This window comes from Acinonyx jubatus, chromosome A1 (genome assembly GCF_027475565.1).
Source record: "Acinonyx jubatus isolate Ajub_Pintada_27869175 chromosome A1, VMU_Ajub_asm_v1.0, whole genome shotgun sequence".
NCBI classification, from domain to species: Eukaryota; Metazoa; Chordata; class Mammalia; order Carnivora; family Felidae; genus Acinonyx; species Acinonyx jubatus.
In genome coordinates, this window is record NC_069380.1 from 5,873,814 (window position 1) to 5,898,738 (window position 24,925).

Consider the following 24,925-nt stretch of genomic DNA (forward strand, 5'->3'; position numbering starts at 1 on the left):
GGATATACACTGAGTATCATGGTTATCAAGAAACATAGCAAGTCACACTAAAGCCAAAATATGGGAGAGCTGGCCAAAGGAGAGCATATGCATAGTGTGTCCTCAGATATTTGCCAGGTGGATAAATGAGTGACTACATCGTCCTCTGAGTCCTTAATAATTACATGAATATCCAGCATTCGTGAAGGACTTGTGAATGCTGCACCTCAAGCTAAGGTCTTCACAGAGACTACCTCAAGGCATCCTCACAAGAGCCCTATGAGGTTAAAAATATTATCATTATCCCCATTTTACAGACAAGAAGAAGTTGATGTTTAGAGATGTTAAAATCGATCCTTCAAAAATAACCAACCCTTCATTGACTCTGTGTTCTCTTCCAGCTACACCCTATTTCTCTGCTCCCCTTCACAGCAAAACTCTTTGAAAGACTCCTCTGTGCCCACTGCACCCTCATCAGTGAGGGCTGACAGATCAGCCTACCAGATGTACCCCGAATTTGGTCTCTCGCTCCCCTTCCCATCACATCCTAGTGCAAGTCGCCACCGTCTCTTGTCTAGACGTCCGCAAAGGCTCGCTACCTGATCTCCTGACTTGACTCGGCCCAGCCTCCACACAGTAGCCAACAGATATTGTTGAAACGCAAATGAGACCATATTACTCTCCTGCTTGAAAGGGTACACATTTCTTACAGCAGATTCTCATCTCCTGTCTTCTCTGCTTTGCTGTCTGTACTCCAACCACACTGGCCTCTCGACTGTTCCTCGAGCACACACACGCCCATACCAGGGCCACGGCGCTCACCATACTCCTGGCCTGGAACACTCATCCCAGGGACCTTCCCGAAGCTTGCTCCTTCTTTCCATCTGGGTCTCTGCTTCGAAAGTCACCTCCTTAACAGGCGTTCTATTTAATTACCTTCTCTACCTCTTGCTATGCCTTTCTTTGTTTTCATTCTTAGCACTGATTGTAATATAATACACAGTGATTTGCTTATTAATTTTATCTTCTCTACTTGTATATAAGTTTCATGAAGAAAGAGAGTATTACTCAAGTTTTCATTCCCAGCTCCTAGAGTGTCCTCATATCTAGTAAGTGTCCAATATTCATTAAATGAACGAATGCAGAGTAAACAAATGAGTGGAGACAACAAGTAAAGGGTGTCTCGTGCACACAGACTCATTTTATCATATATGTTCATCTAAACAGAGCTGGATGCCATGATGATTATGAAAAAAACATAATAATTTCAATTCCTTGTCACCACTGAAATTTGAATATGCACAGCTAACAGTTAATTTTTCAACTCCTATTCTGCACACCTCAACCCTAAGACACAATCATACAGTAAAGTTAAGGGGGAAAGGGGCCAAAAAAAGTGACATTGGAGCTTGGGGAAAAAACAGCTGAATATTCTAATAATCAAAATATTTATGAATAAACATATATAATACAAAGATAGGTATACACATTATAGAGAAAATATGCCATAACTTCAGGTTTCCAAGGAAAGGAACAAGAAACTACATACTACTCATGTCAGCATTCTGCAGTCTCTATTTCAACAATGTGAAGGAGACACAACAGTTTGCTTTGCTTGGTTTGTTTAAATTTTTTGCCATGCGATGGCAAGGTTCCATTGCACTCCATTTTCCCCAAAGACATATAAAACAATTACTTGAAGGCAGCTCATTCATTCTTGATACTAGGATATATTTAGAATACCTGTTCAACCAGATTTTTAAAAACTTTGTATCTATTACCTATGTTAATTGCAGTTTCTTGTTTATCTCCTGTCAGGACCCATATTTTTATGTTTGCGTTCAGTAAAGTTGTTATCGTTTCTGGAACACGTGCTTGAAGGTGATCTTCAATGGCTGTGGCACCAAGCAGCAGAAATTCCTAGACGTTTTTTTCAAAGAGATATTTTTTATTATTAGTTAAGATAAAAAAAATTTTAAGACGGAATAAATTGGGCAAATTTTGACAAAAGATACGCATTCTACTTATTATGTCCCATACCTGTACACACACACATACTTTTTTCTTGTCTCTTCCATTGGTCTGTTTGTCCCTAGTTTGTTACAGTATGAGACAGTGTAGCATGATAGTTAAAAGCATAGACTCATGGATCCATGTCTTAACTCTACAAATTACTACAAGTTATGATCTACAAACGATCATAAGCACATTACTTAAATTTCCATGCCTTCATTTCTTCATCTATAACTGGCAAAGTAGGGGGAAAATGACTCAGAATTATTGTGAGAGTTAACATTTAGAAAGTGAGTAGAATAGTATCTAACATATTATAATTAGGAAATTAGGATTTGAAAAGACATTTCTCCAGAGAAGATACACAAATAATCAAAAAACACATGAAAAGATGTTCAACATCATTAAAGAAGTGTAAATTAAAATCACAGTGAGATAACCGCTTCGTACCCAGTAGGGTGGCCATACCAAGTTATAGATAGTAACAAGTGTTGGCAAGGATGTGAAAAAATTGGAACCCTCATACACGGTGGTAGGAATGGAGAATGGTGCAGCCACTTTGGAAAACTAGTCTGGCAGCTTCTCAAATGGTTACATGGAGTTGCCATATGACCCAGCTATTTCATTCTCAGGTATATTCAGGAAATAAAGAATGCCCACATGAAAACTTCCATGAGTGCATACAGAAGCATTATTCACAACAGCCAAGTGGAAACAATCCAGATGTCCTTGGACAGAAGAATGGATAAACAATTGTATACCTACACAATGGAATACTATTTGTCACTGAAAATGAATGAGATACTGGTACGTGCTACAATATGGATAAATCCTAAAAACATTAAGCTAAATGAGAGAAGCAAGTCACTAATATTTATGATTCCATTTATATGAAATATCCAGAGGAGGTGAATCTATACAGACTAAAGGAAATTAATGCCTGCATGGGGCTGGGCAAGAGAGTAGGAGGGTACCAGAGAGTGAATACTAACAGATATGGGGATTGAGAAGGATGTTGAAAATATTGTGTTCATTATGGTGATGGTTGCACAATTCTATTGAATGTAGATATTATGCAGCTGAATATACTAAAAACTGTAGATTGTATGCTTTAAATGGAGGAATTGTATGGTACGTGAATTATATCTCAATAAAGATATATTAAAAAAAAGGAATTATTCAAAGGAATTTGAGGCCAGAGAACTTCAGAATCAAGTCTAATTCAATCAGCCAATATGTCAGATTCATATTTTACCAATTGAGTGATACTGGCAACACGAAAATTAATTACTTCAGCAGTTACTAAGTTATGATGTACTTACTGACTATTGATACAAATGTGGAGATTGTCTCTCTTACTCTTACCCAACAGGAAACAAATTTAAATCTTATGAGTGTCCTAAGGAAAAATATTCAAGAAGAAAAGAAGTGCTACTGGCCACAAGAGCTAGGAATATCAGAAAATCCCTCGCTATAACTGAAAACAAGCAGAGTCATAGCAATGTGCATGGAATTATCTATAAGAACCAATTTCACAGAACTAGTTGACCCTGACACATCTTTGGTGTTATGTTCCAGTAGTTACCAAAAAGTCCATAGAGAGTAGCCATATAACTAATTAACATAACATCAGCTGGAACTGTGGAAATTAACACAAGTCACCAGGCAGAATATTAGACACTCTTGTAGCTAAAAAAAAAAAAAAAAAAGATGTAAAAGATCCGTATGCTGAAAACTATAGAAAACTTATGAAGGAAACTGAAGAAGACACAAAGGAATGGAAAAACTCTCCATGCTCATGGATTGAAAGAATAAATATTGTTAAAATGTCAAAGCAATCTACACATTCAATGCAATCCCAATTAAAACTGCACCGGCACTCTTCTCAAAGCTAGAACAATCCTAAAATTTTAATGGAACTACAAAAGACCCTGAATAGCCAAAGTAGTATCGAAGAAGAAAACCAAAGTGGGAGGCATCATAATCCCAGACTTTAGCCTCTACTACAAAGCTGTAATCCTCAAGACAGTATGGTAGTGGCACAGAAACAGACACATAGACCAATGGAATAGAGAACCCAGAATTGGACCCACAAATGTATGGCCAACTAATCTTTGACAAAGCAGGAAAGAGTAGCCAATGGAAAAAAGACAATCTCTTTAGCAAATGGTGCTGGGAGAACTGGAGAGCAACATGCAGAAAAATGAAACTAGACCACTTTCTTACACCATACACAAAAATAAACTCAAAATGGATGAAGGACCTGAATGTCAGACAGGAAACCATCAATACCCTAGGGGAGAAAGCAGGATAAAACCTCTTTGACCTCAGCTGCAGCAATTTCTTACTCGACACATCTCCAAAGGCAAGGGAAATAAAAGCAAAAATGAACTACTGGGACCTCATCAGTATAAAAAAGCTTCTGCACTGCAAAGGGAACAATCAACAAAACTAAAAGGCGACCGATGGAATGGGAAAAGATATTTGCAAATGACATATCGGACAAAGGGCTAGTATCCAAAATCTGTAAAGAACTCACCAAACTCCACACCCAAAAAACAAATAATCCAATGAAGAAACGGGCAGAAAACATGAATAGACACTTTTCCAAAGAAGACATCCAGACGGCACATGAAAAGATGCTCAACGTCATTCCTCATCAGGGAAATACAAATCGAAACCACACTGAGATACCACCTCACACCAGAGTGGCTAAAATGAACAAATCAAGAGACTATAGATGCTGGAGAGGATGTGGAGAAACAGGAACCCTCTTGCACTGTTGGTGGGAATGCAAACTGGTGCAGCCACTCGGGAAGACAGTGTGGAGGTTCCTCAAAAAATTAAAAACAGAACTACCCTAAGCCCCAGAAATAGCACTGCTAGGAATTTACCCAAGGGATACAGGAGTACTGATGCATAGGGGCACGTGTACCCCAATGTTTATAGCAGCGCTTTCAACAATAGCCAAATTATGGAAAGAGCCTAAATGTCTATCAACTGACAAATGGATAAAGAAGATGTGGTTTATGTACACAATGGAATACTACTTGGCAATGAGAAAGAATGAAATATGGCCTTTTGTAGCAATGTGGATGGACTGGAGAGTGTTATGCTAAGTGAAATGAGTCAGGCAGAGAAAGACAGATACCGTATGTTTCACTCATATGTGGATCTTGAGAAACTTAACAGAAGACCATGGGGGAGGAGAAGGGGGAAAAAAGAGAGAAAGAGGCAAACCATAAGAGACTCTTAAATACTGAGAACAAACTGAGGGTTGATGGGGGTTGGGGGGGAGGGGAAAGTGGGTGATGGGCATTGAGGAGGGTACCTGTTGGGATGTGCACTGGGTGTTGTATGGAAACCAATTTGACAAGAAGTTATATTAAAAATAATCAAAATGGGGGCTCCCTGGTGGCTCAGTTGGTTGAGTGACCGACTTCGGCTCAGGTCACGATCTCACAGTTTGTGAATTAAAGCCCCGCGTCGGGCTCTGTGCTGACAGCTTGGAGTCTGGAGTCTGCCTCGGATTCTATGTCTCCCCCTCTCTCTACCCCTCCTCTGCTCACGCTCTGTGTCTCTCGGTCTCTCAATAATAAATAGACATTAAAAAAAATTTTTTTTAAATAAAAAAATAAAAATAATCAAAATAAATAAATAAAATTAAAAAATAAACACTGTCTGTTTGCCAGGCACTGTGTACATGCTGGAGACCAGCATTGAGCTGATGATTCACCTAATAACATGAAGAAACCAGTCAGCTTGAGGCCACCGCACTCCCTGACCTTGCCACCCATCTCACATAACCTGGGAAAGGCAAACTTACCTGTTCTTTTTCTTATCCTATGAATTCCTTACTCTTTTCCCACTTATGACTTCCAGACTAAAACTAAAACTAAAATATAAAATACATCGGTTTGATTGAAAAATAATTGCATAGTAATACTTGTACAGTCTCTCAAGTGCCAGAGGCCAGTTGCAACTGCCCAGATTTCTTCCCGGTGTGTGGGAGCAACAGACGACTTGCCTGGAACATAAGGAAGAGGAGGGTTACATAAATCAGTTAGTCTCCTTGCTGTGCTGCGTCAACAGATGCAGAGTAATCACCCGTGAGGGTTACTGCAGCACATTCACGTTGTTGGTGTGAAGCTAGGTTAGGTTCCTAATCTTTCAACACACAACTTAAAAACAAAAACAAAAACATAGACCCAATGATGTCAAGAAAACCCCCGAGTCTAAATCTGCTTTGGCTGTGCTCCTGCAGGAATAAAATGCAGAGTTCATGGAACCAAATGACAAAAGAACCCAAGTCAAGAAACTAAGATAAGAATGGACCCAGGAGCCACAAGATCCCTGAGGCCACAACAAGCAAATTCACAATGACCCTCGAGTGACACTCAACAGTCCAGGGTGCAAGAGATCCCCTGGAACAGTAACCACCAGAGAAGAGCACAATAAAATTATACTCATCCATGTAATGAAATACCATGGACTGATCTAAGAAAATAACAGAAGAATATTCAGTAATATGGAAAAAATACCCCAATTTATTGCAAAGTGAAAATTTTCATGATTCAAGCAGTATTTTCATGGGGAAAATTCGATGGAGATTTTTTTTTGGCGGCAGGGCGGGGGAGGGTAGATTTTTACTTTTAATTTTTATAGGAAAAAATTTGTATATGTGTATTAAATACCTACAATGGAACACCATGCATATATGAAGAAAGAGACTGGAAGATTATACACTAGAACTTAGTCATTAGCCCAACATTACAGATGATGGTTATTTACTATTTCAGCTTATTTTTCTGTGAAAAACATGTATTTCTTTTGGAATGGGAAAGGTTATTAAAAAAAAAAAAGGGATAACAAGATTGGAGTAATTAGGATATGATTTGGAAAAGAAAGAAATATTTTTAATATTTTACAAGATATATCTTATGAATTTGCAGTACAAAATGTATACTTCTGAAGAAAAAAACACACAATTTAACTGAGTTTCTAAAATTACATCAAGACATGAAAACATCGATGAGTGCATGTTTTCAAAACTTTAACTTGGCCTGTAGCATACACAGGGGGTATGTTACCTTTTCGATATGATCGTAACATTCTTCCAAACTCTGCCTTCTGTCCTGTATAACTGTACTTGCTTTTTTATACTCCATCAACCACTGTTGATATTGTTTCTCCGTTAAATCTGTATAGGCAATACAGAGAGTTCTCAGTCCTGCAAGAAAGAATGGAATACAACCTGATCAAGCCGTCAGTCAGTGATCAGGGAGAAGTAGAGAATTTGAAAACAAATCCAAAAGTGTTAGAGGTCACGGGAATGTGAAGTCCTTCACATGGCCCTATCTGATCTGTCCCTGGCTACCTTACTGATTGATCTTATCTCCTCTCCTCTTCATTGCTTTCTTACTGGTCCTCTTCCTGCTGGTCCTCTTACCTCCCAAAACTTGCACTTCCTCTGCCCTTGTCCTGGAATCTTTCCCCCTGGAAAGCCACATGGTTCTCCTTCCCTTTCTTCAGTTTCTGCCTAACTCAGCCTGCAGAGAGAGCAACCATCACACTCTGTTCCCCTATCCTGCTTAAATTTTCTCCATGGCACTTATCACCCCCCTGACATTATCTATTATTGGCCAATTCCCTCAGGGCATGAGCTGTCTATGTTTTGTTCAATTCGGTCCTGGGAGCTCACAACAGCGCACGACACTTAATAAATACTCAATATCTGTTTATTGAAGGAAGGAAAAAATGAACGAGGCTTTAGTTTTTCAATTTCCAAGTAAGTCAAACAATTGTTAAAATAACAGAATATGAATTTAAATCCCATTTTGTAAAGACTTACTGGGAAACAAATTAGAAATCATATTTTACTCTAATATTTTAGGCTAACCCCTGAAAAGCATTCAAATAGTTGGGGATCCCCTAGAAATGAACTCATTACAGATAAGCTAAAGAACTTGTTATATTGTTTTGAGCTCCATTACAATACAGTTCCTATATGCTTCTACCTGTTGTAACCTGCCTACAGCTCACATCTATTTTAAGATGGCAGTAAAAGGCCCAAAGTGCAACCTTGCAAAATACCAACACTTCTAGGCAAAACACATGGCTGTGGGAAGGAGAAGCTTATAAACTAAAATGATAAAGGGGGATACAGCTTCCAGGTATTATTAGCTTTACTCTTACATGATACGATACTTTGCTTTTTCAAAACTTCTATAAACTTTTTAGTTAGTGTTGTTCTTATTCAAAACTCACTCATGAAATTTTCTTTTTAATTAAAAAAAGTTTTAAGTGTTTGTTTATTTTTGAGAGAGCGAGAAAGAGACAAAGCGTGAGCAGCAGGGAGGGGCAGAGAGAGAGGGAGCCACAGAACTCGAAGCAGGCCCTGGGCCTGAAGCTGTCAGCACAGAGCCTGAGGAGCTCGAACTCACAAGCTGTGAGATCGCGACCTAAACCAAAGTCAGACACTCAGCCAACTGAGCCACCCAGGCGCCCCCTGAAATTTTATTTCTTAAGAGATGGGTGATAAGTCAAAATCAGAAGGATAATAAGAGAATGGCAGGAAAACATTGACTGTGTCTGCTTTCTGAGTTATATGCACAAAATAGGTAACTTTTTCTCTACTATGGGCCAAGTTCCTAGTACAACAAATAGAAGCAGATAATAGATGTCTTTGTAGACAATGCTTTTGGAATAAAGGAAGAACATCACAGTAGAAAAATACTTTTTAGTGTTTGCTCATAAGCATAAAACACATGGAGAGAAGAAGAAGGAAAAATAAGGTCTCAACAGAGTTTATTTGAAGAACCATTTACTTTTAAGCAAACAGAAGGCATTACAAAGTCACATATATGAATGAGCTCCCCTTGCCAGCCAAGCATCAATGACATACATTCATTTTATAATTTCAATATTTAAGAAGAGCATTTCAAAAGGAAACATCATTCTAAACAATTTTCACTTACCTTCTTTGGCAAAATATTCCAGATGGGTTAATGTCTCCTTCACAAAGAGAGAGTCATCTGAAAGTCTCTCATAAATCACTGTATCCTATTAAAAAAAAAAAAAGTTCCTGTGACTAACATCTTATCTAAGCCTGACAGTCCAAATTCTAAATACTGCATTACAATTTTATTGTCATATACAATAGATGTGAGGAACTCAAGCAGTCCCAGGGAAGACACAATTCCAAAGAGGATACATTACATACAGAGGAACAGAGGTAACAGACTTTTCACTGAGACAATGCAAGTGATAAGCCAGTAAAGCACGATCTTTAAAGAACTGAAAGAAAAAAATTGTCAACCTGGAATCCTATATTCCGCAAAAATTTATTTCAAAATGAAGGTGAGAGAAAATAAAGATGAAATAAAAATATTTTTCAGACATAAACAGGCTGAAAAAACTTATTGCCAACAGATGCATGCTATAAGGTATGGTAAAGGGAATCTGTCAGAGAGGAGATTATAGCAAATAGAAACATGAGTCTGAAGAGCACTGAAAATGATAATGACATGAGTGTGTGTCACACACAGTATTTTTCTTATTTATTTTAACAAGGATAATTGCTTGAGCAAAATTAATAACAATACACTGTGAAGTTTATAACATTTATAAAATTAAAATGTCTGACAAGAGCACAAAGATTGGGTGGAAACAGATGGAAGTACAGAATTGTAAGGTATATAATCACTCCAAGACAGAATGTAATAAAGATGCCCACTCTAAGACCTAAAACAACTAATCAAATTTTAAAAAGGAGAGATATAGGAATAAAAAATTACTGAAGTAATTCTTGTCATAAATGAAAAAAGAACTGGAACAAATAGAAAATAAATGGCAAAATGATGTGTTTAAACCTAGCTGTATCAGTAAGCACATGTAAATGGTTTAATATCCAGTTAAAAGGCAGAGAATTCCAGGATGGATTAAAGATAAAAAACAAAACAAAACAAAACAAAAAACAACCAACTACATGCTTCCTAGAAGAATCGTACTTTAAGTATGAAGACACAAATGGGCTAAAAAGAAAGAAAAAAATATACCATAGCAACACTAATCAAAAGAAGCCTGCGATGGCTATGTTATAACCAGACAATAGAGAATTCAGAGTGAAGAAAATTGCCAGGGATAAGGAAAATCATTTTGCACTGACAAAAGGGTCAATTTCATCAAGAGGAATTGGCAATCCTGAATGTTTATACACCTAATGACATAGCTTCAAAATGAAGCTTAAACTAATAGAAGCAAATGCAATGAAGGAAAAGCTAAAAGAACTTGAAGATGAAAAATCACCATTCAGACACAATGATATTTGGGGATTTTAATATCCCCCTTTCAATCACTGATAGAACAAGTAGACAGAGTCATCAAGGATATAAAAGATTTGGATGACAGTATCAACCAACTTAACTAATAGTTATAAACTACTTTATCCCACAACAACAGAATACTCAGACTTTTTATGTGCATACAAAACATTTAACATTTGATAGGTCATAATATGAACCATAAAACAAGTTCCAATAAAATAAAGGATTCAAGTTATATAAAGTATGTTCTCTACTAAAACAGAATTATGTTATAAATCAATTAAAAGAATAGCTCTAGCAAATGTGCAAATATTTAAAAACACATACTTAAAAAGAACCCATGAGTCAAAGAAGACATCAAAACAAAACTTAGAATATTTTGAATGAATGAAAATGAAAATGCAGCACATCAAAATTTGTGACATTCTGCTAAAGCAATAATTAGGAAATGTATAGGACTAAACATTTGTATTAAAAAAGAAAGAAAGTTCTCAAATCAAGTTCTGCCTTAAGAAACTATAAAAAGACTGAGGTGTTTGGGTGGCTCAGTCAGTTGAGCATCCAGCTCTTGATGTTGGCTCAGGTCATGACCCCAGGGTGGTGGAATTGAGCCCCACATTGGGCTCTGCACTAAGCGTGGAGCCTGCTTAAGATTTTCTCTCTCTCTCTCTCTCTCTCTCTCCTTCCCTCTACATCTTTCCCTTGCTCACACTCTCTCTCTGTCTTTAAAATAAAAAATAAAGAAACTAGAAAAAGAGGAGCAAATGAAGCCACAAGTAGGCAAAATAATAGGAATAATAAAGAGTAGAAGTTAATGAAATAGGAAACAGAGAAACATTGAAGAAAAATCAAATCTGGAAGCACTTTCTTCAGGAATATCAAAACCAGTAACTAGCTAGCCCACCATATGATTTCACTCATATGTGGAATTTAAGAGACGAAACAGATGAACATATGGGAAGGAAGGGGGAAAGAGAAGAGCAGGAAACAAACCACAAGAGACTCTTAACAACAGAGAACAAAGTGAGGGTTGATGGAGGGAGGTGGGTGGGGGATGGGCTAAATGGAGGAGGGGCATTATGGAGGGCACCTGTTGGGATGAGCACTGGGTGTTGTATGTAAGTGATGAGTCACTAAATTCTACTCCTAAAACCAATACTACATTCTATGTTAACTAACTAGAATTTAAACAAAATCTTGGAAGAAAACAAGTAAATAAAAATGAAATAATTATGAGTTAAAGAAGCTACACAATAAGTCATATATCCTATATGACTTTATATAAAATGTAATAAATGCAAACAAATCTGTAGTTGACAGAAAGCAGACTGGTATCAAAACATATCAAATTATACACTTTAAATAATGTGCAGTTTATTTTACCTCAATAAAGCTGTTTTTCTTTCTCTCTTTTTTTAATTTTTTAATGTTTTATTTATTTTTGAGACAGAGAGAGAGACAGAGCATGAGCAGGGGAGGGGCAGAGAGAGAGGGAGACACAGAATCGGAAGCAGCTCCAGGCTCCGAGCTGTCCGCACAGAGCCCGACGCAGGGCTCGAACTCACGGACCGTGAGATCATGACCTGAGCTGAAGTCAGACACTCAACCGACTGAGTCACCCAGGCGCCCTGTAAGCTGTTTTTCTTTTAAGTACATATGGCTGTGAACAAATATATACATGCTTAAAAAAAAAGGATTTACAGAGGCAAAGCCATTTCCTGAGATTCACCAAATCCAAGCACTTTGGGCTTGAAATGGGGATCAAAATTCCTGCTCTAAACTCCTAGCATCAACAATCTACTCATTAGTTCTCAACAGACCAATTGAGTGACAACAAATTTTTCACTGACATTAAAGCTTAATAAACATTCTGGTGTGGATCACCGTAAATTTCAATGACTTGAGTCTTGGGGAAGCTTTGGGGCTACCTCTAGAAAGGACTTTTCAGCCTTGGCTGATGCTGGCAACAACCAATAGTAACAGCAGATTCAAAGTAACATTGAAAAATAATTGCAAAGTTGTAAAAGGCTTCCTGCAAGTTGTTGAAACAGAGGGAAGGCGTTAATATGAATGATGAATCATGATACTTACAGCCCCTTTGCAGTACAGCCGGAGCTTTCCTGTAGGAGTTCGGACAATTACAGACATCCTTTTTCTATTACTAAGACAATATGAAATGCATTATTGGTTTCCATGTTCCTCAGTACATGGTGCTAACACACACACACACACACACACACACACACACACACACACACAAAATCCAAGTTAAAAGAATTCTCAGAGTCCTCAGCTGACCATTAGTGAAAAGGCCAACATGTTTCTTGCCAGCCTCCATTTCTTTTTTCTTTACCTGTTTCTTTAAACTGAGATTCTAATCTAAATCTCCACCTTCTACTACTACTGTTTCTCAGTTACTATCCTTTTCTTCCATGGAAATTTATTAGCACAAATATATATACATATATATATATATATACATATATATTTTACATGTTAATTACATAGCATGATATGTATAACATATATTGTGTTTTATATTATTACTATTATGTATTATGTAATACATATATAATGTAACATACACTTATCATGCATTACACATATAAGACATAAATTATATATACATATAGCATATATAATATAATCACTTACGAACTGATGAGGAAAGAGGAAAGCTTCCCTGGTTGTGTATTTTTCAGGCCTCACAACATCTCTGTCAAGTAGATCCTCCTGTCCCCACTCTGCTGCACAGAGATGTTCAACTGCTGGCTTGAGAGATGCCAGTTATTTTTCTGTATAGTTCTGTCTCAAAGTCCTCTGGATTTTTTTCCTTTTTGTTTTTTTATGATTATAGACAGAACTTAAACTCATTGCTTTCATTCCTGAGTTAGCAGCCCAAATAGGCTTGAAGATCTCCCCTCTCCTCCTTATCCCACACCCTGCCAAAGTAAACTGGCCAAAATCTTTTTTTTTTCCTTTTTCCTCATCTTGTCATTCCCTAACCTTAACCTTGGATGGCTCTCCATGGCTTACAACAACTTTTCAAGAGACTCAAACAAACTACCTGCAAATCAGCACCTTCTCAGATATTCATCATATCCTACAATGCTGTGTGTTGCACAGTCCAAGGGGGGAGGGTCCCAGTGAGTAGCCCCACACCTGAACACTTGAGCTAGGAAGCATCTCAATAGGGACAGAGGCCAGCAATTGCTTTAACTGCCTAGCTGTCAGAATGCCACTAAAGGCAATTGAGTCATTCCAGTGTCACCCAGCTAGGAGCTCGTACTTTAAGGGCAGGAAACGAGTGCTCTAGTAGTAGTGACAGTCAGATATGAAGTAAAAGGAGAGCTAGAATCAATACTGAGATACATTTTCTTGTAATACGGTTTTTAGAAGAAGCTGTCCTCAAGAGACAAGTTGGTAACAACAACTTTTCTGAGGTTTCAAAGCTTTTCTTAAAGTATGTCATTGGCCAGTAAGTCTTACTCATATGTGGATCTTGAGAAACTTAACAGAAGTCCATGGGGGAAAGGAAGGGGGAGAAATAGTTACAAACAGAGAGGGAGGGAGGCAAACCACGAGAGACTCTTAAATACAGAGAACAAACTGAGGGGGGAGGGGGGGAAGGGGAAAATGGGGGATGGGCATTGAGGAGGGCACCTGTTGGAATGAGTACTGGGTGTTGTATGGAAGCCAATTTGACAATAAATTATATTTTTAAAAAGATTTTTAAAATCACCTGGCTTTGGGAAGAACGAATTATTCCTTTCCTAATTTTCTAGAATTTCTCTTTCTAATTTTTCAAATTCCACATTAGAAATGCTCAGATGGTCTAAGAGACTGAGACTCTGTGAGTCTTTAAAACAGTGCAATGAAAATAAAATCATCACCAATGTCCTCACAATAGGCTATGGGGACCAGGCCACAGTAGCTGGACCAGAAGGCCCTCTGAAATCCAAGAGAAGAGAAGACAATGTGGATGCACATTGCCTCCTTTGGGGGTAAAAAAAGGAGTTACTTCACTATCTATGTTTAAAGAAATCATTTTGGGTTTATTTGTAAAAATAATGTCCAATATGCATCTATTCATCAAGTGTTTATTGAACACTTACTGAATACCACATTCCACAGAAGGTGACTCATGCGTTCCTGGGATCCCGAGTCTAGCTGGCGACACAGTCAATAAGTAATAACCCGGATGTGAAATCTCAAGTGTGACTCTGACGAGAGCTGAGAAGGAGAGGTGTGAGAACCCCTCTCAGCTACAAAAGGGGATTTGGCCTAATGAGGCCTAAAGAAGTGAGCACCAGGCTCAGATTTATGGCTCGATGGAAGCTGACCAGCATGATTCTGCATTAAAGCTTTGATTTACATTTCCAAATCCTAACTGAAGAGTCACGGAAAGAGCCCTGGAGAATACATGAACAAAATGAAAAGGTAGCTTACCTAGAAAACTCCAGGATGTTAAGAATTTCAAATGTGAAGTTTTCTCCCATCTATAGGAAGGTAAGACAACATATTCTTACCTGAGGAAAAAAGTACTCATCTTGCAAAACCGCTCACTCTCCCAGTCGGAAACAAGTTTTACCGGACAACTACACATCTTTTTCAAAACAGAAATTTCCTTACAAACTTAATGAAATGATGGCGCCCTCTTCTGGCAAGAACATTGTTTGCAAACTGGGGAATAGTTAGAAAAATGCTTCTCAGAGTGCAGATTTAAGGCTGAAACACCTCTTTTCAGTATAAAGTCAGCACCAAAAGAAACAGTTTATAAACACTCTCATGTTGTAAGGGGACGTGGAGACCATCAACAGACAGAAATGGAAAAACAAGTAAGTCCCGTCATAAAGTCACGCAGTTCAAATGAAATCCTTAATCCTTAGATAATTTGAAGACATAAGCATGGAAAGAGACGGAATGCTATAAAATTTTATATCAGTAAAATCTGAATTCTTTTCTAAATTTTTCCAATTACAGCTTCTTGACTTCCTGTAGCCATGATCAGTTCACCAAGAAGGCAGTGCAGAATTTCAAATAATTAGAGAGTGGTCCATGTGGCATGTACTCTGGGTATAAGGATGAATCATTCAGTCCATTCTGCCAAGGGCTGAATGTCTAGTAAATATCCCTAACCACTGATTACTAGAAAAAAAATTAGTGAGTTGAGCATCATGCTTGCATTGCATCAGTCCTTCCCCATGATATTAAAGGCTTGTGGTAAGTGGTCATCGAGACAAAATATATATATATAGTACATAAATATATATGTTATATATATATTTATAAATAATATATATATTATATATATGAATCAAATAAAATGAACAAATCAACATAATAACAACTCACAAAAAAATAGTTGAAAACATTTCAATTTTTCATAGAAAAAAAGTCGTGTATTTCTTGAAGATCTGATGATTCTGACTCTTTGGAATAGTTCACTTTCTCTGTGCTTTCTCACTAATTCCGGTTACTTTCCATACATTAACTCATTTAGTCCTCACAAGAACCCTGTGACACGCACGATAGGGAAACTGGGGTAGACACAGAAGGAACACACTTGAGACAAATGGCTGGGAAGGTGTGGGTCCAGGTGGGCATCCCAGGCACTGTGATCCCAGAGCTCCCAGACTCAACCACTCTACTGCGTCTCTCTGGAAGGGGCACGTGAATCATGAGAATGTAAGATGCTACTCACAGCATTTATGGTGACAGAGGATGGCGTTCTTGTGGTAAAAACAAAGCCAAGTTTCTTCATTCCTTTCACTAAAGCTGCTTCATCTACCAACAAAAAGTCTGTATTAATGGAGACTGAATGAAGATATTAACACTGAATTTAATTTGATACAGATTTCTATTCTCCAGCGCTAAAATACCATGACATTTTTTTAACTTGGCTTTTTTTTTTGGCTCCAAATGCACTTATCTAACTACCAGATAGCGTTCATGAAAGAGGAAATCTGCTTAAATAGACCCCTTTCAGTGAGGCTGAGATCTATTTACCGGCCTAAATTCCTTTCTTAGTACTCATTGCGGTTTTTGTTCGACAAGCCACTGATAGAATCCCCACAAAATGCCGCAGTGCCTTAACCTTACTCCTGCCTTGTTACTGATTATGACTAAATGTTCCACCGAGCCCTAGCTCAAAGAGCCATCTCCACCAACGTCCTTAGGGCAGTCTTTGGGGGTGTGGGGAGCAGGATCCCCAGCGCTGCAGCGTGGCTCAAAACCGCACAGTACCATCAATAGCCCCGATCCATAAGAACGCCTGAGAAGGAGCGACGCAGGAGCAGTCGGGATCAGTGACGGCACCACATCTTCTCGGGGTTCCTCACCTACCGGGTGCTCCAGGAGCACATGACAGACACCTACCTGGGGAGGAAGCCTGGTAGGTTGTATTACCTCCGTCTCTCTCGGGAACAACAGTGTGACACACACATAACAGGGTGAGAAACTCCTTTATGTAATCTCTCGTGGGCTACAAAAAAGGCACAGAGCCAGTGAGTCTCTTCCAACACCAGTGGCACAAGCGTTAGATACAGTCTGCAAGTAGCAACAACTGCGGTTTTCACCTCAGGGACAGAGAGCCAAGCGCTGACTGCAAACCGCATCAGGCACTCGGAATGTGTTTGCACAGTGGCTACCAAGGCAGACAGTGCAGGGCCGGGGAGACCTCAGGGAACAAGATGACCCTACCCTCTTGGAGCTTCTCTCCTCCCCAGGGAAACAGGTTTTCTCAAAGCTGGAGGAAATAAGTAGGGGTCGTCATAGAGCAAGGAGGGGCATGTTTTAGGTAGGTGATCTGGGGGGAAAAATTGGAGGACATAATATCTAAACTAAGACCTAAATGGAAAAGTTAGTCAGCTGTGTGACTATGACATGTGACCGAGGCACAGGCTAGACAAAGGGGATGGACAGCACTTTCAGAGGCTCCGAGGCAGGAGACAGATTCATAGGTTTGCGAGCTTCAAGTTTGTGTGACTCCAGCATCTTGAGCAAGGGGAATAATGACACAGAATCAGGTGGGAGAGAAAGCCACGGTGACGAGCTAGGATTTTATCTTAAGTGGCGTGCCAGTCCTCTGAAGGTTTTGAAGCAAAGGAAGAACACATAAAGATTTATGTTTTTAAGATCACTTTTAGTTTTGATGGGTGGGGCGCCTGGGTGGCTCAGTCAGTCAAGTGTCCAACTCTTGATTTCCTCTCAGGTCATGATCTCACGATTTGTGAGTTCAAGCCCCACATGGGGCTCCATGCTGACAGTGCAGAGCCTGCTTGTGATTCTCTCTTTCCCTCTCTCTCTGACTCTGCTTGTGCTCTCTCTCTCTCCCTCTTTCAAAAATAAATACACTTAAAAATAAAAATAAATAAAAATAAAAGACCACTTTTATTTTTGAGAAGACCAAGATTTCAAATCAAGTAGATCAGTATTGAAATCGGTAAGTGAAGTTATTGGTAAAATACAATAGAACCAAAGCGCTTAAAAGCATTCAGAGATTTTCTTACACAGATTGCTACACAGTAAAATGTTCATGAGTGATGTTTGGATTCATTCACACCAGTTAGTTTGGCACTCCCCTCATAACATCAGTATGGAATCCACTGTTCACTATATTAACATCAAAAAAATTTCAAGACCCTCTCTTTCCTGGCTCAGAAAATTATACCTTTTAATAAACCATATATATGTTTTACAGTTATGTAGCATTACTGTGTGACATGGAGTGAAAACAGCAGACTTACGTGGCCATTCTCAAAGTTCTGCAATAATGTTGGGTCATTAAATCCACCGGATTCTGTGATGGCAGACGGTGATGCACTGAGGAAGAACAGAGAAGACTTACTGTAATTAAAAGTTCCTGACAGAGCCAGTCAGGGATCAAATGGACCTAAAGTGAACACGCAGCCCCATCTTCTGATTTCAGGAAGTTACACTATGAAGTCTACACAACTACAGCTGACGCTTGAACAACATGGACTGTGCGGGTCCACTGACACACAGATTTTTCTTGTACAATATGGTAAATGTATTTTGTCTTCCTTGTAATTTTCTTAGTAACACTTCCTTTTCTCTAGCTTTACCGTAAGAGTACAATCTATAATACATGTACAAAATCTGTGGTAATCGATCGTTTACATTATCGGTGAGGCTTCTGGTCCAACAATAGTCTCTGAGTAGTTAATTGGGGAGTTAAAAGCTATACACGGATTTTCCACTGCCTGGAGGGGGTCAGCACCCCTAACCCCTGTGTTGTTCAAGGGTGAGCTGTATAGTAAATATTTAAGGTTCTGTCAAATTATACACCCTCTCAGCCCTCAAGTTGCAAAATGGCATTAGAAAATGCCTAAACCTGTGTTGAAAACCATGTAATTATACAGAGTTTAAGACAGAGTAACCATAAAAGCAATAAATCAAAGTCTGGATTCTGGCTTCTTTGAATATCACATGGGAAAGATCCATCCAGGGGAGATTTCTGGGAACTGCCTTTGGAGATCTGGACAAGGGATAGCTGTGTTACCATATATCAGAACTCCAGTACTGATAAAAAGCCCATTACAGGGGAAAAGGAACATGGGCAAAGTAGAAAAGAATGTTGTCTAGTTACCTTAGGTTGTCCAAAACGGTATCACTTCTGTTTGACAGATTTCTGAGGGAAAACGAGGGAGGTTATAAGGCTATAAATATAAAAAACTTCAGGAATTCTTAAAAAAACACTTTAAAAAAGCTGATATAAACCATATTTTTTAACAACTGCCAGTTTTCATTTAAGTTTCAGTCTCATTCAGATATAGCTATGTTATTAGAAATTCATTTAAGTTTTGAAGTAAATAAAGACTTATTAATTTGTTCAAAAAATGAGAATTTTCAACAGAGTATGGCAAAAAAAAAAAAAAAAGCCACTTACCCATAAATTATACCTGCAATGGTACACTTCTTCAATGTCATAATATTGCAAGTGAGTGTTCCTGTTTTATCAGAAAATAAATATTTTACCTAAATAAAGAAAAAACAAACATGATAAACAACATAAATATAAAAATTAAGAGCAAAGACAAATTTAAGTTCTTTTCTTTAACGCCTCAAAATATTTGAACTTTTAGTAAAAAGAAGTTCAGCCTACAAAAATTCTGCCTTTAATATTTATACTTCTTTCAGAGCTTCTCTTTGTTTTATACTGCAGGTGAAATTTTATGTTAATATGCAAAGTAAATTTCAGGCCATCCAACGTAAGAAAATCAAAACTCCAAGTTCTTTTTCTTGCCACAAGAAATCTCATCAAAGGTCTCTAGAAAACATTAAGTGTATATAAAGATAGAAAGATATAGACACACACACACACACACACCCCAAAACCAGATAAAGACATTATAGAAAAAATGTACAGGCCAATATCCCTGATGAGCATAGATGCAAAAATACTCAACAAAATATTAGCAAATCAAATTCAACAGTACATTGAAAAGATTACACAACATCATCAAGTGGAATTTATTCCAGTGATACAAGAATAGTTTAAAAAATCAATCAATGTGATATACCACACCAATAAAATAAAGGATAAAAGTAATACAACCATCTCAGGAGATGCAGAAAAAGCATTTGACAAAATTCAACATCCATTTATGATAAAAACTCTCAATGAAGTAGGGGTTAAAGGGAACAAACTTCAACATAATAAAGGTCAATATGACAAGCCTGAAGTTAACACCAATGGTCAACAGTGAGAAGCTGGAAGCTTTTCCTCTGAGATCAGAAACAAGAAAGGGTGCCCACTCTCACCACTTGATTCGACATAGCATTGGAAATCCTGGCCAGAACAATTAGGCAAGTAAAATAAAAGGCACCTAAATTAAAAAGTTAGAAGTAAAACTGTCACTATTTGCAGAAGACCACACCAAAAACTCCTTAGAATGAATGGATTCAGTAAAGCTGCAGGTTACAAATTCAACATACAGAAACCTGTTGAATTTCTATACGTTAATAATGACTGTTAGAAACATTAACAATTCCATTTACAATTGCATCAAAAAGAATAAAATACCTAGGAATAAATCTAATCAAGGAGGCAAAAAACCCGTGATCAAAGAAACTGAAGAAAACACAAATAGAAAGATATTCCACAAATTAACATTGTTAAAATGTCCATACTACCCAAACCAACTACAGATTCAATGTAATCCCTATCAAGATTCCAGTGGCATTTTTCACATATTTAGAACAATAATCCTAAAATGTGTATGCAACCACAACCCCAAATAACCAAGGCAATCTTGAGAAAGAACAAAGGAGGTATCATGCTTCCTGATTTCAAACTCTATTACAAAGTTATAGAAATCCAAACAGTATGGGATTTGCATAAAAACAGACACGTAGGTCAATGGAACGGAAAAAAGAGCTCAGAAATAACCAATGAACATATGGTTAATTAATTTACAACACAGGAGACAAAAATGTGCAATAGAGAAAGGACAGTCTCTTCAATAAATGGTGTTCAATAAATAAATGACAATCTCACCAATAAACTTGACAACCACATGCAACAGAATGAAGCTGGACCACTTTCTTATACCATGTACAAAATTAACTCAAAATGGACTAAATACTTGAACACAAGACCTAAAACTATAAAACTCCTAGAAGAAAACATAGGTAGTATGCTCTTTGACATCAGTCTTGGTGATGATTTTTTGGATTTGACACTAAGAACCAAGGCAGCAAAAGCAAAAATAAGTGGGACTACATTAAATTAAAAAGCTTCTGCACAGCAAAAGAAATCATCAGCAAAATGAAAAGGTAACACAATGAATAGGAGAAAATATTTGCAAATAATATATTTGATGAAGGGGGTTAATGTCTAAAATATATAAAGAACTCATGCAACTCAACAGCAAAATAATAATCCAATTTTAAAAATGAGGAGAGGATCTCAATAGATGTTTTTCCAAAGAAGACATACAAATGGCCAACAGACCCATAAAAAGATGTTCAGCACCACTAATCATCAGGGAAATGCAAATCAAAACCATAATGAGATATCACTTCACACCCGTTAGAACAGTTATTACCAAAAGACAATAAGTGTTGGCAAGGACGTAGAGAAAAGGGGACTCTTGTGCACTGTAGGTGGGAGTGGAAATTGGGGCAACCACTATGGAAAACAGCATGGAAGCTCATCAAAAAATTAAAAACAGAACTACCATATGATCCGGCAATTTCACTTCTGGGTTATTTATTTGAAGAAAATGAAAACACTAAGTCAAAAAGATAGATATACCCCTATGCTCATGGCAGCATTATCTACAATAGCCAAGATAAAACCACCTGTCAATGAATGAATGGACCAAAGAAAATGTAGTGTATATGTAATACAGTAATACATAATTATACACACACACACACAAAATTGAGCCATAAAAAGAAGGAAATCTGGCTGTTTGCACGTGAAAGGACTCTGAGGGCATTATGTTGTGTGAAATAAGTCAGACAAAGAAAGACAAATGCCACAGGATTCACTTACTTGTGCAATCTGAACAAGAAAAATAACTAAACTCGCTACAGAGAACAGACTGGTGGTTGTCAGAGGCAAGGAGTGAGCAAAATGAGCAGTGAGCAAAATGGGTGAAGGGGGTCAAAAGGTACAAACTTCCAGCTAGAAAGTAAATGAATCCTCAGGATGTCATGGAAAACACGGTGATTGTAGTTAATACTACCATATACTGCATGTTCAGAAGCTGCCAGGAAGATACATCTTAAAAGTTCTCATCACCAGAACTCTGTAACTATGTATAGTGACAGACGTTAACTAGACTTCTTATGATGATCGTTTTGCAATATATACAAATACCAAACCATTATGTTGCACACCTGAAACTAATATAATCATAGATGCCAATTATACTCAATAAAGAAAGGAAAAGAGGCAATGTTAAGCCATTTCTTTACTATCATGGTAAAGTGATTTTGGATAAAACTTACCGTTTTGACCATTTTTAAGTGTTCTTATTGAACACATTGACATAGTGGTGCAACCGTCACCACCATCCACCTCCAGAACGTCTTTCTCATCCCAAACCGAAACCTCCTACCAATTCAGCAATACAATGACTCCCCATTCTGTCCTCCCTGCAGCCCCTAGCAACCACTATGCTACTTTCTGTCTCTATAAATCTGACTATTCCAAGTACTTCATATAAGCTGAGTCATGTTCTATTTGTGTCCTTTTGTGTCTGGCATATTTCACTTAGCATAATCTTCAAGATTTATCCATGCTGTAGCCTGTTTCCAGATTTCATTCATTTTCAGGACTGCATAATATTCCACTGTATGTGCAGACCACATTTTGTTTAATTATTTATTGGACGTTTGAGTTGTTTCCACCATTTGCCTATTGTGAATAGTGCTGCTTAGAACATGTGTGTGTATAATAGCTGTTTGAGTCCCTACTTTCAATTCTTCTGTGAAAATCCCCAGATGTGGAACTGCTGGAACATATGGTAATTCTAGATTTCGTTTTTTGAGGTTTCTCCATAGTGTTTTCCACAGTGACTGCACCATCTTACATTTCCACATGAACACGTGTTCTCTGGTTTGAAAGTTTTACAGTCGGTGTCCTGGTGGCTGCCAAGTGCTATTTCATTATGGTTTTGATCTGCAGTTCCTTAAAGATCAGGGATGGTGAGCATCATTTCAGGTGCTTATTGTTTGTTTATATACATTCTTTGGAAAAATGTCTATTAAAGTCCTCTGCTATTGAGTTGTACTAGTTTTTATATATTCTGAATATTAAACTTATTGTCTTGTTTTATTTCTGCTCTTATCTTTATGTATTACCTACATAAACAATGTAATTAATTTTTTTTTAATTTTTTTAATGTTTATTTACTTGTGAGAGACAGAGTGTGAGCGGGGGAGGGGTGGGGAGGGGCAGGGAGAGAGGGAGACACAGAATCTGAAGCTGGCTCCAGGCTCTGAGCTGTCAGCACAGAGCCCGATGCAGGGCTTGAACTCACAAACGGTGAGATCATGAACTGAGCCGAAGTCAGATGCTTAACCGACTGAGCCACCTAGGCGTCCCAGTATAATTAATTTTCAAAGCTTGAGTTCCAAAGCCAGTTTTATTATATTGAATTACTACTCTAAAGTAGCTAGAGTCGACTGACAAGGCAAGAGGGATAAACTGATTTTTTTCCCAACTGTCAACAGAAAACGTATGTTCTAAAGGATTAGCAAATGATCATTTTCACGAGCAGAAAAGTTGCTAGAGAGCTGATTATTCCATCCTCCTTCATTTTTAGTTTTCCAAGGTAAAAAGGCTATTAATGGTGTTCTCAGGTCAGGCATTTCCAAGAGCCAGAAATATTCTAAAATAAATATTTACTGAGAACTCACTATTCAAATGATACTATACAATGTGACCATAAATTAGAAATCATATAAACTAAATACTGGTTAATTAAATCCCTTCTTCACACTGGGTACTGTGCTGAGTGTATTACAAGTACATTATCTTATTCAGTCCTCCAAACAACCTTCTGAAGTAGTTGCTATCGACATGCCCGAATTACAGATGAGGAATCCAGGCCAGCAAAGTTACCTAAGAAGCCCATGGTGACGCTGCTGGTAAATAGTGAGACCAAGGTTCACTCCCGGGAAGTTTAACTCCGAAAGTCTGCTTTTTATCATAATTTACATATTGCTTCCAATTAATTGAAAGATGGGAACTTATAATATTATTAAAAAAAACATTAATAGCAAAAATAATTACAAAAAAGTACCAATCGGAAGTCCCATCCTTCCAGGTACCATACGACTGTGGGAGTTAGCTGGGTTTTTCCAGCTGTCCTGAGGTATAACTGACAAATAATTGTGGGAGTTTTTAAACACAATTTATACTTGTAAAGCTGCCACTGTCACTTAGAAGGCAACCAACTGTCCATTGGTAACCTGGCATCATTCCTGCCCCTTTCTGTTGTACTGTAGGGGCTCATGACCTGAGGGTACATTTGTCCCTATCTCCCAGGATTCCAGTTTAGATTCTACCACTGAAAGGAACTTGCAGTAAAGAATTACAAGCTGCATCGTTGCCCTATTGGCAGCTATGGGCAGATGCATGGGTTAGATGGGTATGAAATTTTGCAGCAGGCTCCAGATGCTTCCCTGTGGGTCCTCTGCCGTAGGGAAGCAGGAGCATGGCCACCAGTGGCAGATGCCCAGGTTCCTGTGACTCCCTGAAAGCTAACTGAAAACCTGAGAGCTAACTGACGCTTTCACTACCTGCCTCTCCAGCTCTTCTACTCTTTCATAAGCACATTAATAACCTGTATTAGGTCCGTTCGACTTGCAACCCATGATGCATTATCAGTATTTTTAGCTAATTATACTTTTGAAGCTCCACATGGGTATCATGTCAACTATAGCTTATGGCTGAATTCGCACTTTAACTTTGCACACGCTCTCCCTAGATCCACCTTCTTCAAAGTTCTTGTCACATACCCAGGCCCTGAAGGGGTCCTCACCTGCCCAAGCTCTTCGTTAAGATTGGACGTTCTGGCCATGGCATAGACGTTATTTCCTTCATAATGCATATCTTCATCCTGCAAGAA

The 24,925-nt window shown here is 38.1% G+C and overlaps 1 protein-coding gene across 9 annotated transcripts in view; it reads right to left on the bottom strand.

The window, feature by feature from the left end:
• Positions 1-24,925, bottom strand: part of LOC106985516 (phospholipid-transporting ATPase IB-like) — a 213,921-nt gene that overhangs the window by 120,936 nt on the left and 68,060 nt on the right. For all 9 annotated transcript variants that reach the window (XM_027064576.2, XM_053209405.1, XM_027064577.2 and 6 more), the window contains 11 exons: positions 24,839-24,916; positions 19,228-19,316; positions 18,928-18,969; positions 18,065-18,140; positions 16,695-16,800; positions 16,021-16,103; positions 14,766-14,815; positions 12,408-12,477; positions 8,970-9,054; positions 7,083-7,222; positions 1,761-1,899 (listed from right to left, as the gene is read on the bottom strand). In XM_027064576.2, the coding sequence (XP_026920377.1) occupies positions 1,761-1,899; positions 7,083-7,222; positions 8,970-9,054; positions 12,408-12,477; positions 14,766-14,815; positions 16,021-16,103; positions 16,695-16,800; positions 18,065-18,140; positions 18,928-18,969; positions 19,228-19,316; positions 24,839-24,916 (958 nt within the window). The remainder of the gene's footprint in view (positions 1-1,760; positions 1,900-7,082; positions 7,223-8,969; positions 9,055-12,407; positions 12,478-14,765; positions 14,816-16,020; positions 16,104-16,694; positions 16,801-18,064; positions 18,141-18,927; positions 18,970-19,227; positions 19,317-24,838; positions 24,917-24,925) is intronic.